General features: G+C 36.2%; 1 protein-coding gene across 2 annotated transcripts in view; it reads right to left on the bottom strand.

The window, feature by feature from the left end:
• Positions 1-601: 601 nt before the first annotated feature.
• Positions 602-21,800, bottom strand: part of LOC121387383 — a 59,057-nt gene continuing 37,858 nt past the window's right edge. For both annotated transcript variants that reach the window (XM_041518481.1, XM_041518482.1), the window contains 3 exons: positions 18,328-18,441; positions 15,823-15,907; positions 602-4,082 (listed from right to left, as the gene is read on the bottom strand). In XM_041518481.1, coding sequence (XP_041374415.1) covers positions 2,051-4,082; positions 15,823-15,907; positions 18,328-18,441 — 2,231 coding nt within the window. In that variant the 3' untranslated portion in view covers positions 602-2,050. The remainder of the gene's footprint in view (positions 4,083-15,822; positions 15,908-18,327; positions 18,442-21,800) is intronic.

Genomic DNA, 21,800 nt, shown 5'->3' with positions numbered 1-21,800 from the left:
ACACAATTTCAGCTCCATATCTGGAGTCTTGACACACTGAAAACAGACAAACACACGGATAGATGGACAGAGACAAAACCTATAGTCCCTTCCGGCTGGACCGATAGGGGAGTAATAAAACCCACCACATTCAATTGCAATAAATATATAAAGTTTGTTTTGTTTAACGACACCACTAGAGCACATTGATTTATTAATCATTGGCTATTGGATGTCAAGCATTTTGTAATTTTGAATTATAGTCTTAGAGAGGAAACCCACTATATAGTTCTATTAGTAGCAAGGGATCTTTTATATGCATCATATCCCTGACAGGATAACACATACCATAGCATTTGATATACCAGTTGTGATGCACTGCCTGAAATGAGAAATAAACCAATGGGCACATCGAAAGTGATCGATCCCAAACAGACCGTGCATCAAGCGAGTGCTTTACCACTGGACTACACCCCAACCCTCATATGTAATAATCTCATGAGTGGGGAGTGGGGTGGGGGTTACTTTTTTAATTTGGGGTGGTAGGTTGGCATCCAAGTACTTTCTCTTTGGACTCCCACTTGGTTTTTGGTTTTTTAAGTCAATAAAACGAACATCTTTATGACTTTAAAATATTTTATTGCTATTATTTGAAAACTTCAGTTATAAGGCCAAATAAAAAACATATGTCTGGTTCTGGTTACCCAAACAGACACTAATTCCCCTTCCCCTATTTTCGCTGACCCTAAATTTTTTTCCAACTACCGATCTTAAAAACGGTGAAAGGACGCATTTGTTTAAAATGTTATTTTATTGTTCTTTGCCAAGACCAGTTTGACATATTTTAGGAATAAAAACCAATTTAAAAAAGTTATATTCTAACTACTTACCCTATAGCTTTCCACATGTAACCAGATTCGCACATATTGTTTTATTTGGCCTATTAGAAATGTAGGACATTTTTTTACTCTTATTCATAAGACACTTTTCTCAATAATCGAAATAAACCTATAGATAAACTGCATCCTTAGTGACAGCATGAACATGGCATGTACAACCTTGTGCTCATTTTGATAATCTATTTACCAAATTAATTCTATCATAAAAATATATATCTACACATGTACATGTATATACTAAAATATGTGCGTTTCGTTTGTGGTTTTTCCAGTATATTCAGGCCTAAAATGTTCACAAGATATTGATAATTTTAAATATATATTAAAAATGTATATATTATATTTATTCTGGAATGACCCAAGATCTGTTTACCTCATCCATGATTTAATACTCTTAAAAAGTAATATTAATAATTAAAATTCATATATCATACACTGATGGGATTTGCAAAGGGACATATTAATGTATTTGTAGGTGACGACTGTGAAGTGGAAACCACCATAGTAATAATGGTAAGTGCACATTTTTGTATTTAACTGTGGGTACTATGAGGGCTGCAGTCATACTCTACTCGTCACCAAACACAAGGCATAATAAATTATGACCTAAACACAATGTTTGGCTGTAATTGACCGACTCTTACATGACCAAACACACACACACACACACACAGACTGCAAAATGAATAACCACATAAAGAGTACATTTGAGTACATGATTATGTTCCTCTTGATTGTAGATTTAAAAAGACAAAAAACCAACATACCACGCCATGTTAGACTGACCACTGACAAACATATTATTAGTAGGAAGGGTGGATCTATCACACTCACCCCATATTAAACTAAGCACTGACAAAGGTATTACTAATGGGGAGGGTGGATCTATCACACTCGCCCCATATTAAACTAAGCACTGACAAAGGTATTACTAGTGGGAAGGGTGGATCTATCACAATCACCCCATGTTAAACTAAGCACTGACAAAGATATTACTAATGGGAAGGGTGGATCTATCACACTCGCCCCATATTAAACTAAGCACTGACAAAGGTATTACTAGTGGGAAGGGTGGATCTATCACACTCACCCCATGTTACACTAAGCACTGACAAAGATATTACTAATGGGAAGGGTGGATCACACTGAGACAAAAGATGATGGCCTGTATGCTATGTGTTCGTAGGGTATTTCTCGTCATTCTGTGGTGTCTCCTGCACATCCATATTTGCTTGCTGTGTCTCCTGAACAGTTTGTGGTTCAAACCTAGGCACTGAGCCATTGGAACTGCATCCCGAGGAAGAGTGGCCACTGCAGCCACACCATGGACACCAGGGAGATTTCTGGTTCTTCTTCTTACTTCTCTGATGTATTGGGATCAATTCATTGGTGTTACCTTGTGTTGGCCTGGGTAACGCATCTTCTCTTTCATCATCAGCTATCTCACCTGTCTGTACCAAAGCAGTATCACTAAAACTCTGGAAGACAGGACGTTCCACTGAAGACACCTCAGTGAAAGGACCTTCCAATGGATTTTGTCCTTGCATCTGGCCCAGTTCGTTTTCCACTGGACCATAATTTGGACAGCTCTTCGAATTTGCAGATTCCAGATTGTCTTCTGGAAAAGCAGTTAAGGATGTGATGGTCAAGACTTCAGGGGCCGAAGGCGATCTGGCTGCCAATTCATCTTTCATGTCAACTTTCTGTACATTTTCCTTCGACAGTGTGTCCACTTTCAAAGATTCATTGAAACTACAGTTGGCAGAAAGGTGTTTGGTGGATCCACACCAGGCACACCAAGAAGTGAAGGGCACGTTCTCGTGTTTCTTTGGTTGTGGAACTAAACTGTTGTCTGATGGTGCAAATCCGACTGCAGCTGCTTGTAGCACACTCTCGGAAACAGAACGTGGCTCATGACTCAGATATCTGGGCACATTACTTTGCTCACCATTACCAATAGAAGTTACGGACAAAGACTGATAGTTCCCTTCACCTCTGTTTACTGGGATGGAGTTATCGGTTCTACCCTTGGGCAACATTTCATCAGACCAGCCTGCCATTGGTATGGAGTAAGAAAATTGCAGTCCTGGTTCTTTCACCATCTCAGTCGTACCGATAGGAAACTCATCACCATCTCTTCTCCTGGGTACCGCTACTGCCATTGCTGTGTAGTTTACCGAATCCGTTACTTGACTGTGAATATTTGGTTCTGGCGATGCATCTGGATCGGCCAGTGTTGGTGATGCATCTGGAACGGCTAGTGTTTGTGACACAACTGTACATTCGGATGAAGAGTGGGTCTTAGAACCGCAGCTGGGACACCAGGGATATTTCTGGCGCTTCTTCACATGTTTGACTAATGGAACAGTATCATCAGCTTTACTCTTTGGTGATGCATCTGTAATTCCATCAGTCTTGAGAGAATCTTTAGTAACTCCATCACTCTTGAGAGAATCTGTAGTAACTGCATCAGTCTTGAGAGCATCTATAGTAACCACATCAGTCTTGAAAGCATCTATACCCTGAAGATCTCCATCACCGTGCAGAGCATTCAAATCAGCCTGTGGTTTTGTACTCCTGAAACATGACAAAGATTCTGGCGATTCTCCCATCAATTGTCTGTACTCAATGGGCATTGGCACTCTCAAATGATCACACTTGTATGGAGTAAGATCACTGCCAGTCCGTTTTATCTTTGCCACACCTCCCATCAAATTCCTGTACACTCCCCACTCTTGCATACGTGCCTTTTTCGCAGCTTCTTTCACACTATCTTCTGAAGACACATTGATGGCACTCTCTAAAGATTCAGATTCTGATGACTCTTGATCATTGTTATCATCATCATCACTATTGTCATCATCACCTTCATCATCATCATCATTATCATCATCACCATCATCATCATCATTGTCCTCAGCATCACTACCATCAGTGGCACCAGCATGGTACGTGATTTCGGATTTCTCAGACGAGTACCCATCTTTCTTCGAGACTTGTTCATCAAACAGATTGGTAAACCAATCTTTAGCTTGCTGCCCCAGATTTGACAGTCTGTTGACATGCAGTTTGAAAATCTGATTGATTATCCGCCATCTCGTAGACTGGCCCTTCTCAATCAAGAATGGCTGGTCGCTTTGTGCTCCAACATCCTGTGTTCTCGCATGCTGCTTCTTTGAGTTAATCTCGATGAGCTCTATCAATCTGAAAACAAAATATGTCAAAATTGTATTCTGTGTTATCATGTTTTTCTTCAAGTCTCTTTGAATCTTTGTTAATCTAAAAACAAAACAAATGTCACAATTTTATTCTGTGTTATCATGCTTTTTGTCTTTTAATCTTTGTTAATCTGAAAACAAAATATGTCACAATGTTGTCCTGTTTTATCATGCTTTTCTTCAAGTCTCTTTGAATCTTTGTTAATCTGAATAAAAAGTGTTATAATTTTAACAACGGCCATGTCCTCTCATACTTTGCTAAAGTTTGTTTTGTTTGATGACACCACTAGAGCACATTGATTAATGGATCATCGTCTATTGGATGTCATACATTTGGTAATTTAGTTTTAGAAAGGAAACCTGCTACATTTTTCAATTAGTAGCAAGTTACCTTTTATGTGCACTTTTCCACAGACAGGACATACCACAGCACACACCACAGCCTTTGATCAGTTGTGGTGCATTGGCTGGAACGAGAAAAAAAAGGTCAAATTTGATCCTGTGATGCAAGCACCTCAGGTGATCACTCAACTGACTGAACTAAATCAACCAAAACTGTCACAATTTTACCGTGTTTTATTTTGCTTCAAATCTCTTTGAATCTGTTAATCTGAAAACAAAAAATGTGGTATAATTTTAACAATGACCATGTCTTTAGGGGCGGGATGCAGCCCAGTGGTAAAGCACTCGCTTGATGTGTGGTCAGTTTGGGATCGATCCCTGTTGGTGGGCCCATTGGGCTATTTCTCGTTCTAGCCAGCTAGTGCACCACGACTGGTATATCAAAGGCCATGGTATGTGCTATACTGTCTATGGGATGGTGCATATAAAAGATCCCTTGCTACTAAAGGAAAAATGTTGCAGGTTTCCCCTCAATGTTAGGCATCTAATAGCCGATGATTGATAAATCAATGTGCTCTAGTGTTGTTGTTAAACAAAACATTCTTTCTCATACCTTTTCTTCTATAAGTCATTTTGAATCTATTAATTTGAAAAAAACTGTGTTACAATTTTCTGAACGATCCTTTGCTCTCTTAAGTTGCTATTAAAGGGACATTCCTAAGTTTGCTGCAATTTTAAAGATGTTATCGACTAACACAGAGTTTTATAACGATTGTAATTACATATCAAATATATTTTTCTGCATAAAATATTAGTGGCTGTATATTAAACATGTTTCTGATCGTTTTAATATTTGTACTAGGTTAATTTCATTTTATTTCCTAAAAAAAACAAATTTGTTGTACATACGAGATTATACGAAAACAAAATCTAGTTTGGGCTTCTTACAAATATTAAGACACCCAGAAAAACATTCAATATACAGACATTGATATTCTAAACAAGAAAATATATTTGATAAATATGTAAGTTTAATCGTAGAAATATTTTATTAGTCGGAAACATCTTACAATGCAGCAAAGTCAGGAATGTCCCTTTAATTTGAAAACAAAAACTGTGTTACAATTTTTTTAACGATCCTGTGTTCTCGTAAGTTGTTTCTTTTGAGTTTCTTTGAATCTCTATTAATCTGAAAACAAAAACTATGTTGAAATGTTAACAATGATCCCGTGTTCTCATACGTTTTCTTCTTCTGAGTCTCTTTGAATTTCTATTAATCTGAAAACAAAAATGGTGTTTCAATTTTAACAATGATGCTGTGTTCTTATACTTTTTCTTCTTCGAGTATCCTTGAATCTCTATTAATTTGAAAACAAATTTTTTATGAATGATCCTGTCTTCTTATGCTTTGAGTCTCTTTGAATCTCTCTCAATCTGGAAACAAAAACTGTTACAATTTTATCAATGATCCTCTGTGTTCTCAATTTTCTTCAAAGCTCTTTCAATCTCTATTAATAATTTAAAAGCAAAATTTTAGTTACAATTTTAAGAATGACCCGGTCTTCTCATACTAGCTTTGCTTCTTCAAGTCTATTTGAATGAGCTCTATTATTCTGAAAACAAAAAGTGTGTCACAATTTTAACAATTAGCCTATGTTCTCATAGTCTTCTACAAGTCTCTTTTAAAATGAAATCTGAAAACAAAAATAGTGTTACAATTTTAATAATGTATGATCCTGTGTTCTCATACATTTCTTCTGCGAGTCTCTCTGAATCTCTCTTAATCTAAAAGATAAAATAGTGTTACAATCTTAATAATGTATGATCCTGTGTTCTCATACATTTCTTCTGCGAGTCTCTCTGAATCTCTCTTAATCTAAAAGATAAAATAGTGTTACAATCTTAATAATGTATGATCCTGTGTTCTCATACATTTCTTCTGCGAGTCTCTCTGAATCTCTCTTAATCTAAAAGATAAAATAGTGTTACAATCTTAATAATGATCCTTTATTATCATACTTTGTTTTTCTTCTTCAAGTATCTTTGAATGAGATCTATTAATGTGAAAACTAAAATTGTGTTACAATTTTAACAAGGACCATGTGTTCTCATACGTTTTTTCAGGTCGCTTTGGATCTCAATCTAAAAACGAACATTGTGTCACAATTTTATAATACTGACTCCATGTTCTGATACTTTTCTATAAGTCTCTTTAAAGCTATTAATTTAAAAACAAAAATTGTGGTACAATTTTAATAATGATCCTCTGTTCACATACTTTTTCTTTTACAAGTCTTTCAATCTCTCTTAATGACAGAACAAAACTATGTTACAATTCCATAATAATTCTCATAGTTTTTCTTCTTCTTGTCTTTTTGAATATTAATTAATCTGAAGACAGAAATTGTGTTACAGTTTGTTTTGTTTTTGTCAGTCAATTATCCCCTGAAAAGAAATTTGGTAATGCTAGTGTTGGGGGCCCTGGTATCACCTTCTTACATTAATGTTATAGGATACACACTAGATAAGAATACACATAATATGCTATGACGGTAATAAACAGGGGCCCTGGTATCACCACCTTCCATTAATGTTATAGGATACACACTAGATAAGAATACACATAATATGTTATGATGGTAATAAACAGGGGCCCTGGTATCACCACCTTCCATTAATGTTATAGGATACACATTAGATAAGAATACACATAATATGCTATGATGGTAATAAACAGGGGCCCTGGTATCACCACCTTCCATTAATGTTATAGGATACACACTAGATAAGAATACACATAATATGCTATGACGGTAATAAACAGGGGCCCTGGTATCACCACCTTCCATTAATGTTATAGGATACACACTAGATAAGAATACACACAATATGTTATGATGGTAATAAACAGGGGCCCTGGTATCACCACCTTCCATTAATGTTATAGGATACACACTAGATAAGAATACACACAATATGTTATGATGGTAATAAACAGGGGTTCTGGTATCACCACCTTACATTAATGTTATAGGAAACACACTAGATAAGAATACACATAATATGTTATGATGGTAATAAACAGGGGCCCTGGTATCACCACCTTCCATTAATGTTATAGGATACACACTAGATAAGAATACACATAATATGTTATGACGGTAATAAACAGGGGCCCTGGTATCACCACCTTCCATTAATGTTATAGGATACACATTAGATAAGAATACACATAATATGTTATGATGGTAATAAACAGGGGTTCTGGTATCACCACCTTACATTAATGTTATAGGATAATGTTACAGGATACACACTAGATAAGAATACACACAATATGTTATGATGGTAATAAACAGGGGTTCTGGTATCACCACCTTACGTTAATGTTATAGGAAACACACTAGATAAGAATACACATAATATGCTATGATGGTAATAAACAGGGGCCCTGGTATCACCACCTTCCATTAATGTTATAGGAAACACACTAGATAAGAATACACATAATATGTTATGATGGTAATAAACAGGGGTTCTGGTATCACCACCTTCCATTAATGTTATAGGATACACACTAGATAAGAATACACATAATATGTTATGACGGTAATAAACAGGGGCCCTGGTATCACCACCTTCCATTAATGTTATAGGATACACACTAGATAAGAATACACATAATATGTTATGATGGTAATAAACAGGGGTTCTGGTATCACCACCTTACATTAATGTTATAGGATACACACTAGATAAGAATACACATAATATGTTATGATGGTAATAAACAGGGGCCCTGGTATCACCACCTTCCATTAATGTTATAGGATACACACTAGATAAGAATACACATAATATGTTATGACGGTAATAAACAGGGGCCCTGGTATCACCACCTTACATTAATGTTATAGGATACACACTAGATAAGAATACACATAATATGTTATGACGGTAATAAACAGGGGCCCTGGTATCACCACCTTACATTAATGTTATAGGATACACACTAGATAAGAATACACATAATATGTTATGACGGTAATAAACAGGGGCCCTGGTATCACCACCTTACATTAATGTTATAGGATACACACTAGATAAGAATACACATAATATGTTATGACGGTAATAAACAGGGGCCCTGGTATCACCACCTTACATTAATGTTATAGGATACACACTAGATAAGAATACACATAATATGCTATGACGGTAATAAACAGGGGCCCTGGTATCACCACCTTCCATTAATGTTATAGGATACACACTAGATAAGAATACACATAATATGTTATGACGGTAATAAACAGGGGCCCTGGTATCACCACCTTCCATTAATGTTATAGGATACACACTAGATAAGAATACACATAATATGCTATGACGGTAATAAACAGGGGCCCTGGTATCACCACCTTCCATTAATGTTATAGGATACACACTAGATAAGAATACACATAATATGCTATGACGGTAATAAACAGGGGCCCTGGTATCACCACCTTCCATTAATGTTATAGGATACACACTAGATAAGAATACACATAATATGCTATGACGGTAATAAACAGGGGCCCTGGTATCACCACCTTCCATTAATGTTATAGGATACACACTAGATAAGAATACACATAATATGCTATGACGGTAATAAACAGGGGCCCTGGTATCACCACCTTCCATTAATGTTATAGGATACACACTAGATAAGAATACACATAATATGTTATGACGGTAATAAACAGGGGCCCTGGTATCACCACCTTCCATTAATGTTATAGGATACACACTAGATAAGAATACACATAATATGTTATGACGGTAATAAACAGGGGCCCTGGTATCACCACCTTACATTAATGTTATAGGATACACACTAGATAAGAATACACATAATATGCTATGACGGTAATAAACAGGGGCCCTGGTATCACCACCTTCCATTAATGTTATAGGATACACACTAGATAAGAATACACATAATATGTTATGACGGTAATAAACAGGGGCCCTGGTATCACCACCTTCCATTAATGTTATAGGATACACACTAGATAAGAATACACATAATATGCTATGACGGTAATAAACAGGGGCCCTGGTATCACCACCTTCCATTAATGTTATAGGATACACACTAGATAAGAATACACATAATATGCTATGACGGTAATAAACAGGGGCCCTGGTATCACCACCTTCCATTAATGTTATAGGATACACACTAGATAAGAATACACATAATATGCTATGACGGTAATAAACAGGGGCCCTGGTATCACCACCTTCCATTAATGTTATAGGATACACACTAGATAAGAATACACATAATATGCTATGACGGTAATAAACAGGGGCCCTGGTATCACCACCTTCCATTAATGTTATAGGATACACACTAGATAAGAATACACATAATATGTTATGACGGTAATAAACAGGGGCCCTGGTATCACCACCTTCCATTAATGTTATAGGATACACACTAGATAAGAATACACATAATATGCTATGACGGTAATAAACAGGGGCCCTGGTATCACCACCTTCCATTAATGTTATAGGATACACACTAGATAAGAATACACATAATATGTTATGACGGTAATAAACAGGGGCCCTGGTATCACCACCTTCCATTAATGTTATAGGATACACACTAGATAAGAATACACATAATATGTTATGACGGTAATAAACAGGGGCCCTGGTATCACCACCTTCCATTAATGTTATAGGATACACACTAGATAAGAATACACATAATATGTTATGACGGTAATAAACAGGGGCCCTGGTATCACCACCTTCCATTAATGTTATAGGATACACACTAGATAAGAATACACATAATATGTTATGACGGTAATAAACAGGGGCCCTGGTATCACCACCTTCCATTAATGTTATAGGATACACACTAGATAAGAATACACATAATATGTTATGACGGTAATAAACAGGGGCCCTGGTATCACCACCTTCCATTAATGTTATAGGATACACACTAGATAAGAATACACATAATATGTTATGACGGTAATAAACAGGGGCCCTGGTATCACCACCTTCCATTAATGTTATAGGATACACACTAGATAAGAATACACATAATATGTTATGACGGTAATAAACAGGGGCCCTGGTATCACCACCTTCCATTAATGTTATAGGATACACACTAGATAAGAATACACATAATATGTTATGACGGTAATAAACAGGGGCCCTGGTATCACCACCTTCCATTAATGTTATAGGATACACACTAGATAAGAATACACATAATATGTTATGACGGTAATAAACAGGGGTTCTGGTATCACCACCTTCCATTAATGTTATAGGATACACACTAGATAAGAATACACATAATATGTTATGACGGTAATAAACAGGGGCCCTGGTATCACCACCTTCCATTAATGTTATAGGATACACACTAGATAAGAATACACATAATATGTTATGACGGTAATAAACAGGGGCCCTGGTATCACCACCTTACATTAATGTTATAGGATACACACTAGATAAGAATACACATAATATGTTATGACGGTAATAAACAGGGGTTCTGGTATCACCACCTTACATTAATGTTATAGGATACACACTAGATAAGAATACACATAATATGTTATGACGGTAATAAACAGGGGCCCTGGTATCACCACCTTACATTAATGTTATAGGATACACACTAGATAAGAATACACACAATATGTTATGATGGTAATAAACAGGGGTTCTGGTATCACCACCTTACATTAATGTTATAGGATACACACTAGATAAGAATACACATAATATGTTATGACGGTAATAAACAGGGGCCCTGGTATCACCACCTTACATTAATGTTATAGGATACACACTAGATAAGAATACACATAATATGTTATGACGGTAATAAACAGGGGCCCTGGTATCACCACCTTACATTAATGTTATAGGATACACACTAGATAAGAATACACATAATATGCTATGACGGTAATAAACAGGGGCCCTGGTATCACCACCTTCCATTAATGTTATAGGATACACACTAGATAAGAATACACATAATATGCTATGACGGTAATAAACAGGGGCCCTGGTATCACCACCTTACATTAATGTTATAGGATACACACTAGATAAGAATACACATAATATGTTATGATAGTAATAAACAGGGGCCCTGGTATCACCACCTTCCATTAATGTTATAGATGTTATAGGAAACACACTAGATAAGAATACACATAATATGTTATGACGGTAATAAACAGGGGCCCTGGTATCACCACCTTCCATTAATGTTATAGGATACACACTAGATAAGAATACACATAATATGTTATGACGGTAATAAACAGGGGTTCTGGTATCACCACCTTACATTAATGTTATAGGATACACACTAGATAAGAATACACATAATATGTTATGATGGTAATAAACAGGGGCCCTGGTATCACCACCTTCCATTAATGTTATAGGATACACACTAGATAAGAATACACACAATATGTTATGACGGTAATAAACAGGGGCCCTGGTATCACCACCTTCCATTAATGTTATAGGAAACACACTAGATAAGAATACACATATGTTATGATGGTAATAAACACGGGTTCTGGTATCACCACCTTACATTAATGTTATAGGATACACACTAGATAAGAATACACATAATATGTTATGATGGTAATAAACAGGGGCCCTGGTATCACCACCTTCCATTAATGTTATAGGAAACACACTAGATAAGAATACACATAATATGTTATGATGGTAATAAACAGGGGCCCTGGTATCACCACCTTCCATTAATGTTATAGGAAACACACTAGATAAGAATACACATAATATGTTATGATAGTAATAAACAGGGGCCCTGGTATCACCACCTTCCATTAATGTTATAGGATACACACTAGATAAGAATACACATAATATGCTATGACGGTAATAAACAGGGGCCCTGGTATCACCACCTTCCATTAATGTTATAGGATACACACTAGATAAGAATACACATACTATGTTATGATAGTAATAAACAGGGGTTCTGGTATCACCACCTTACATTAATGTAATAGGATACACACTAGATAAGAATACACATAATATGTTATGATGGTAATAAACAGGGGCCCTGGTATCACCACCTTCCATTAATGTTATAGGAAACACACTAGATAAGAATACACATAATATGTTATGACGGTAATAAACAGGGGCCCTGGTATCACCACCTTCCATTAATGTTATAGATGTTATAGGATACACACTAGATAAGAATACACATAATATGTTATGACAGTAATAAACAGGGGCCCTGGTATCACCACCTTCCATTAATGTTATAGGATACACATTAGATAAGAATACACATAATATGTTATGATGGTAATAAACAGGGGTTCTGGTATCACCACCTTAAATTAATGTTATAGGATACACATTAGATAAGAATACACATAATATGTTATGACGGTAATAAACAGGGGCCCTGGTATCACCACCTTACATTAATGTTATAGGATACACACTAGATAAGAATACACATAATATGTTATGATGGTAATAAACAGGGGTTCTGGTATCACCACCTTACATTAATGTTATAGGATACACACTAGATAAGAATACACATAATGTGTTATGACGGTAATAAACAGGGGCCCTGGTATCACCACCTTCCATTAATGTTATAGGATACACACTAGATAAGAATACACACAATATGTTATGATGGTAATAAACAGGGGCCCTGGTATCACCACCTTCCATTAATGTTATAGGATACACACTAGATAAGAATACACATAATATGTTATGACGGTAATAAACAGGGGCCCTGGTATCACCACCTTCCATTAATGTTATAGGATACACACTAGATAAGAATACACATAATATGTTATGATAGTAATAAACAGGGGCCCTGGTATCACCACCTTCCATTAATGTTATAGGATACACACTAGATAAGAATACACATAATATGTTATGATGGTAATAAACAGGGGCCCTGGTATCACCACCTTACATTAATGTTATAGGATACACACTAGATAAGAATACACATAATATGTTATGATGGTAATAAACAGGGGCCCTGGTATCACCACCTTCCATTAATGTTATAGGAAACACACTAGATAAGAATACACATAATATGTTATGACGGTAATAAACAGGGGCCCTGGTATCACCACCTTCCATTAATGTTATAGGATACACACTAGATAAGAATACACATAATATGCTATGACGGTAATAAACAGGGGCCCTGGTATCACCACCTTCCATTAATGTTATAGGAAACACACTAGATAAGAATACACATAATATGGTATGACGGTAATAAACAGGGGCCCTGGTATCACCACCTTCCATTAATGTTATAGGAAACACACTAGATAAGAATACACATAATATGCTATGACGGTAATAAACAGGGGCCCTGGTATCACCACCTTCCATTAATGTTATAGGATACACACTAGATAAGAATACACATAATATGCTATGACGGTAATAAACAGGGGCCCTGGTATCACCACCTTACATTAATGTTATAGGATACACACTAGATAAGAATACACATAATATGTTATGACGGTAATAAACAGGGGTTCTGGTATCACCACCTTCCATTAATGTTATAGGAAACACACTAGATAAGAATACACATAATATGTTATGACGGTAATAAACAGGGGTTCTGGTATCACCACCTTCCATTAATGTTATAGGATACACACTAGATAAGAATACACATAATATGTTATGATAGTAATAAACATGTTACCACAAAAAGGAAGTAGAAATAATAGAAGGAAGTAAAATAAACCAATAGAAAAAAAGTAATAATAATAATACAAAATTAATAATAATTAAAAACAAATATGAATAAATGAAGACAATTCTGCAGTGGGGGAGATGACTCAGGTTGTATAGCATAGTTGGTGTGCTAGTACTAGGTAAGTATTATAAATAATAATGAAAATTAGAAGAAAAAAATCTAAATAATTACCATTTAAATTAAATTTTAAAGTTTGGGGAAAGTATAACTTTTATAATTTTTATGCCTTTGTTTGTAGACCAATTAAGAAATAGTCTGATTGATATGGTAGGGATAAAATTTAACAGTAATGTTTGAATAACTTGTGTTTTGTTCTGAAATCCAGTTGTTTTTGCCAATGCGAAATCAGATAAGACATCTCTCCAAAAGAAATTTGGAATGCATTTTGAAACTTTAACTAATTGATCTTTTTGGAATGTAAATACATTTTTACCCCCAAATTCTAACAATAATATTTCTGTTAGTTTTTGCCACAATCCATCTGTTATTTCCTAACAAAATATCAATTATTTCATCAAATTATTTTCAGTTTCAATCCATCTGAAAGAAATTAATAGTCGTTGTATCCATGTTACTTTCATATATTTACAAAAGATATCGGTCTGTCATTTTGAGCCCGCCATTTGTATAATCATTAATTAACATTGTCCACTTAATTCTGTCCCTCTTACGATTCCAGATAAATTTATAAAGTAGTGTATTTAATTTCTTGAACAAAGTTTCAGGGCTAGCTCTGGATTAGCAGACAATTTCGCCAAATTATCTGTCAAACCTCAAAAACTGCATTAACCCAGTTATTTCCTAACAAAATATCAATTATTTCATCAAATTATTTCGCTAAACTATCTATCAAACCTCAAAAACTGCATTAACCCAGTTATTTCCTAACAAAATATCAATTATTTCATCAAATTATTTCGCTAAACTATCTATCAAACTTCAAAAACTGCATTAACCCAGTTATTTCCTAACAAAATATCAATTATTTCATCAAATTATTTCGCTAAACTATCTATCAAACCTCAAAAACTGCATTAACCCAGTTATTTCCTAACAAAATATCAATTATTTCATCAAATTATTTCGCTAAACTATCTATCAAACCTCAAAAACTGCATTAACCCAGTTATTTCCTAACAAAATATCAATTATTTCATCAAATTATTTCGCTGAACTATCTATCAAACCTCAAAAACTGCATTAACCCAGTTATTTCCTAATAAAAATATCAATTATTTCATCAAATTATTTTGCCAAATTAAAACAAAATTCGCAAATTGTTCTTGAAATTTGTAATTGGTGAATTTGGCGAGTGCCAGAGCTAGCCCTGACTTTTATCCAGATTGTGAAGAGCAATGAATAAGTGGGTGAAGAGACAAACAATTTGAGATTTAATTATAGTTATTTTTCTGTTAATTGTTAAAGACCTGTTAGACCAAGAAAATACTTGTGTTACAGTTTTACCCTGTGTTCTGATACATTTCTTTGAATGTACATTAACAAAGTTGCTTACCCAAATATCAAGCAGACAGTGATGACAAGAAGGATTAAACATATTGCCAGGATAGCTCCTAGGATTGAAGAATAGGATGTTTCCTCTGGCAAAAAACAACAAAAATTAATAATAATAAAATAAACTGAACTGAAAAAAAAAAAAAAAAAAAAAAAAATGAAATGAAATGAAAAGAATAAATAAATAGATAAATAAATAAATAGATAAATAGATAAATAAATAGATAAATAAATAAATAAAACAACATTAACTTAATAAATAAATAAATAAATAGATAAATAAAAAAAAAAACAACCCATTAACTTAAAAGGTGTTGAAAGATGCCAACATCTGGATGGGGCAACTGGAAGGGCCAGTTATTAAATGTGAGGTCATATATATGAGGGTTGGATAAAAGTTTTGAGCCTAACTATGCCACACTTTTAGAATGAGTTTGTTTACTAGTTATTTTTCAATGTAGCCCCTTGGCAGTTCACACATTTCTGCCAGTGGTGCTGCAGCGCCTGGATCCCTGCTTTGTAAAAGGTTTACTCTTGCTCCTCAAAGGAGTCTTAAATGGTGGTTTTGACCTCATCATCAGCATGAAAATGCTTGCCAGCTAAGTGTTTAATTCTTCATTTTGGGAAGAGGGTGCCAAATCAGGAGAGTATGGCAGATGCTGAATGAGGCCAAAGCCACAGTTATGGACAGTAGTCATTGCAGTGACAGACTTATAAGAAGGGGCGTTGTCCTGGTGGAACAAGACACCTTTTGTCAACTTCGCTGGTCGTTTCTTCTTGATAGCTTCACACAGCTGCCTTAGCAAGTTGGCATAGTACTTCCCATTGATGGTCTGGCCCTTTGGAAGGTAGTCCATAAACACAACCCCCTTGGCATCCCAGAAAACTGAGCCCATCACGTTTTCAGCAGATGAAATAACCTTTGCCTTCTTTGGAGGAGGTGACGCTGGGTGTTTCCACTGTATGGTCTCTGGTTCGAAGTGATGGACCCAACACTCATCCTCAGTCAAATAACATTCAATGAAATCAGCCGGATCTGCTTCAAAAAGCGCCAAGTTTTCGATAGACATGATCAGTCTGGTGCACTTTTGATCAGGGTTCAAAAGGCGTGGTACCTATCGAGCAGAAACCTTTGACATTCCAAGTTCTTTGATTAGAATGTTCTCGACTCACTCATGGGAGATACCAATGGCAGTAGCTATGGAGTGAATAGTCAATTGTCTATCATCCATCACCAAATGGTGCACATGATCAATGTTTTCTTGTATGGAGGCAATTGAAGGCCTGCCAGACCTTGGTTCATCTTCAACGCTTTTTCTCCCCCTCTTGAATTCTGCTTCCCACCTTTTCACAGTGGCAAATGAGGGAGCACTATCTCCTAATGTACCGACCATATTGGCATGGATGTGTGTGGGAGTTAACCCTTTCAAATTCAAATACTTGATGATGGCCCGGTACTCAGTTTTCTCCATTTTCACGAAAAGTTGATACCTCTGACCTTCAAAGTCCTGCTGCAATCACCAAAGGATGTTGTGAACATGAAACAAAAAAGCTAGTTAGTCATCAGAAGAGCTGAATGATTTGCCTACCAAGTTTCATCGCTCTAGCAGAACTCCATCATAGTTAGGCTCAAAACATTTCATCCCACCCTCATACATATATATATCGGCCCACAGACGGGGATGGATCCCACTGACTGCTGTATCACTGAGATACGTCCCACCCATATATATGTAACAAACAGTAAAATCATCATTGGTAATATGATAAAAAGGCATCTGTAGGTAGTACTAAACCAAATAACTTCCGGCTGGGTCAAAGTTCCGAGGTGCACCGAACTTTTGATAGAGAAGTGAACATCACAAGTCCTGTGATTGGTTATAAATGTGAGTGTGTTGGTTGTAAAAAATAATAGTTTCATCTGGGTAAAAGAAATATGCAATTTTATTTCATCTAGTACCAATGTGTCAAGTAGCCTTGTGCTTGAAACATGTATGGGGTACCTGTAAAAAAAAAGTACTCGAATTTTGTGCAAAACTAGGGTAGTCATAGATGCTACCCGTTATCTCAGAAACGAGCAGCTTGACCCCTATTTGTTTCTAATTCACTTTAAGTGTAAGGGGTGGTAGTATTTATATCCGTGGCGTTTATGTCGGTTGATACGTTGCAGGTAGCAGTTTTAGCCGCATATGTTACTATTGTCGTCTATGGGATTTGATTTGGTAGTATACACCCTGTAGCCAATAACCTGCATAGGCTAGCACCCAATGCACGAGGGTTGTTATTATTTGTTTTGAGGAAACTTGATAGAAAGCAAATTGTCTTCGTGGCCCTCTTCTGAAGGAAACATTTGCCTTGATGCCCCTCCAGCTTGCCTTGGTACCTTTATTTCTGTTATTAAACTGAAGGTAACACTTGCCATGCACCTCCCACCCACCCCCCAACAAAATTCAGCTCCTGCAATGAAATATGTTGGTGATATTCATAGTATTGGCCAATTACTCACCATTTTCACAGTATTCACCATAGTAACCTTCTGTGCACTTGCAGACATACGTCTCCACAGCATTGACACATGCAGCATAGTTCTTACATTGATGATTGGCACAGAAGTTGACAACTGAAACAATTAAAACACCCCACATAGACTTTAGCCATTAGCATCAAGTTCATAAATCCATACCAACTCAAAAAGTATTAAGTTTTAAATCCATGGCAACTCAAAATGTATTAAGTTTTAAATCCATACCAACTTAAAGAAAATTTTTGGGTAAAACAAATTTCCAGTGTACATGAAAGTTTCTTTATAAATTACCTTCAAATTACAAAGATTAAATCTTTTTTTTTTTTTTTTTAAACACAGGCATAACAGCAATTGATGGAACAGCCAAGTTAAAGCACAAACAATTCTCCCTATAGTCTCTGTGTACTACATGTATATTAGCAATTGGCTGTTCTAGCATTTTGTCTTCACCCATGTATTTAAAATGTGATTTAATATATTATATATAATTTAATGGTAATGTGCTAAGAAATGTTTTTACTCGCATAGAAATCTTTTGTTAAACATGTTACTAAAGTTGGTATAGCTTTAGCGCTTAACAAGCTTTCTGAGAGTATTGCTAATAATACTATAAAGATATTCATGTCCTCCAACACTCCCAAGAAATTTCAATTCAAGGGTCATAACTGACATACATGAATAAATTCCATTTCTGACAGAGTTATGGCCCTTATATAAATTCCCATGAAAGTCCAATTTGATTTAATTGAAGGAATGTTAATATTTTTCTTTAAGGGCGCAGCCAAAAATTATTAACCCCAATTTTCCCCTTTTTTATACGTTTCACATTAATATTCAAAATTTCAAAACTGACCCTATTTGTTAGGTTATCCCTGTCCCGAGTCAGACCCCCCGATCCTATCAGAGGCTGGACTCGGGATAGACGTGTTCAAAACCCTAGTGGTGTATGGACATGTTAAATCAGTTATTAAGCCAAGCTAAGCCACTTAACTAAAATTATATGAATTAATTGAATTGGAGATGGGTGAGTTTAACCCTTATTTTAAATAAATTTTTAACAATTTACAAAATTTATATATTTATATAATTGTATATCTTATTTTAATTTGAATTTTTAGTGTGGTGTTGTATGTTGTATGAAAGGGTGTGAATGTGAGGTCGGCTTGGGATGTGGGGGGAGATTTATCTGGCAGTAAAACTTCCTCCCGCTACTTGGCTTGAGTTGTATATATTGGTGGGTTTTTTTACTTTTGGTGTTGGTTCTTTTTTAAAATAATTTAAAATTGATAAATATTTTTAAAAAGCGTGCTGGTTTTTAATATGTTATTATTTTTATCATGTTTTTATCCTTTTATGTAATAAAAATAAAAATTTAGTGTGTGCTAACTGTTCCACCTTTTACCCCGTAGGGCTAAAATTCTTTTTTAAATATTATATTTATTTTTAGAAATGCCCGCTCTAAAATGCGACTAAAATAAATTTAATTAAAGTAAATTTAAATTTTATATTAATTTCTTTTTTAGGAAATTAGTTTGGTTTTAAACCAAAATTTTTATCTAGATCTACGCGTCTTAATTTAATAATTATTAATTCCCTATCCCCATTCCTAAAAATAATGTGTCAAAATTGTTCCGTAGTATTACTGTCCGGAGCCACGCCACTGGCTATCCAGAAACAGGGCCCAGGACAGTCATGCCTGAAACCATAGAGGTATATGGGCATGTTAAAGGTACTCTCTCTCTCTCTCTCTGATTTAATTGGCTACAACCAGCCTCAGTGGTGTCGTGGTTAAGTCATCGGACATAAGGCTTGTAGGTGCAGGGATCGCAGCCTATAGCTGGTGCCGGCTCCTACCCAGAGCGAAGTTTAACGACTCAGTGGTGTCATGGTTAAGTCATCGGACATAAGGCTTGTAGGTGCAGGGATCGCAGCCTATAGCTGGTACCGGCTCCTACCCAGAGCGACGTTTAACGTCTCGTTTAATGACTCAGTGGTGTCGGACATAAGGTTAAGGGTCAGCTGGTCGGGACATAAGGCTTGTAGGTGCAGGGATCGCAGCCTATAGCTGGTACCGGCTCCTACCCAGAGCGACGTTTAACGTCTCAGTGGTGTCGTGGTTAAGTCATCGGACATAAGGCTTGTAGGTGCAGGGATCGCAGCCTATAGCTGGTACCGGCTCCTACCCAGAGCGACATTTAACGACTCAATGGGCAGGTGTAAGACCATTACACCCTCTTTTCTCTCACTAACCACTGACAACTAACAACTAACCCACTGTCCTGGACAGACAGCCCTGATAGCTGAGGTGTGTGCCCAGGATAGCGTGCTTGAACCTTAATTGGATATAAGCACGAAAAATAAGAGACAGACAGACAGACAGACAGACAGATAGAAGGATGGAGATGAAACCTATAGTCCCTTCCGGTTGGACTGGTAAAGGACTAATAAAATGCTGATATACGAGTTTTAACATTATTTAGTTTATATAGTTATATGTCAATTCATTGGTGTCCTATGGACACAAACTGACTATACTAAATTACAAGTTAAAGTCTGTATTATGTTTAATGATACTTCTAGAGCAAACTGATTTATTAAACATCGGCTATTGGTTGTTAAACCCGGCCTCGGTGGCGTTGTGGCAGGCCATCGGTCTACAGGCTGGTAGGTACTGGGTTCGGATCCCAGTTGAGGCATGGGATTTTTAATCCAGATACCGACTCCAAACCCTGAGTGAGTGCTCCGCAAGGCTCAATGGGTAGGTGTAAACCACTTGCACCGACCAGTGATCCATAACTGGTTCAACAAAGGCCATGGTTTGTGCTATCCTGCCTGTGGGAAGCGCAAATAAAAGATCCCTTGCTGCCTGTCGTAAAAAGAGTAGCCTATGTGGCGACAGCGGGTTTCCTCTAAAAACAGTGTCAGAATGACCATATGTTTGACGTCCAATAGCCGATGATAAGATAAAAAAATCAATGTGCTCTAGCGGCGGCGTTAAATAAAACAAACTTTTTTGGTTGTTAAACATTCAGTAATTTTGACATATAGTCTTAGAAAGGAAACATGCTGCATTTTGTCATTAGTAGCAAGAGTCCCTGTATATATGCACCACAGACTGAACAGCAAATACCACAGTCTTTCATATACCAGTCGTGGTGCACAGGCTAGAGCCAAAAATAGCCCAATGGACCCACAGATGGGAATCGATCCCAGACGAACCACACATTATGCGAGAGCTTTACCACTAGGCTACATCCAACCCTAAGTTACAAGATACATATCAAAATAATAATCTTACCTAATCCACTATTTGAATGTTAAATTTTTATGTTCAGAGACGAAAGTGGGTTAGAAAAATCCAGAAATTTTAATTGTTGGTGTGTACTAACATTGGTCTTAGGATTAGGGCTGCACAATGGTCTACAAAGATAGCCCTATATTGAAAACATTTGCAA

The sequence above is a fragment of the Gigantopelta aegis genome, chromosome 13 (genome assembly GCF_016097555.1).
Source record: "Gigantopelta aegis isolate Gae_Host chromosome 13, Gae_host_genome, whole genome shotgun sequence".
Classification (NCBI taxonomy): domain Eukaryota; kingdom Metazoa; phylum Mollusca; class Gastropoda; order Neomphalida; family Peltospiridae; genus Gigantopelta; species Gigantopelta aegis.
Note: the sequence above shows the minus strand (reverse complement) of the source record. Positions and strands in the feature narration are given on the sequence as shown.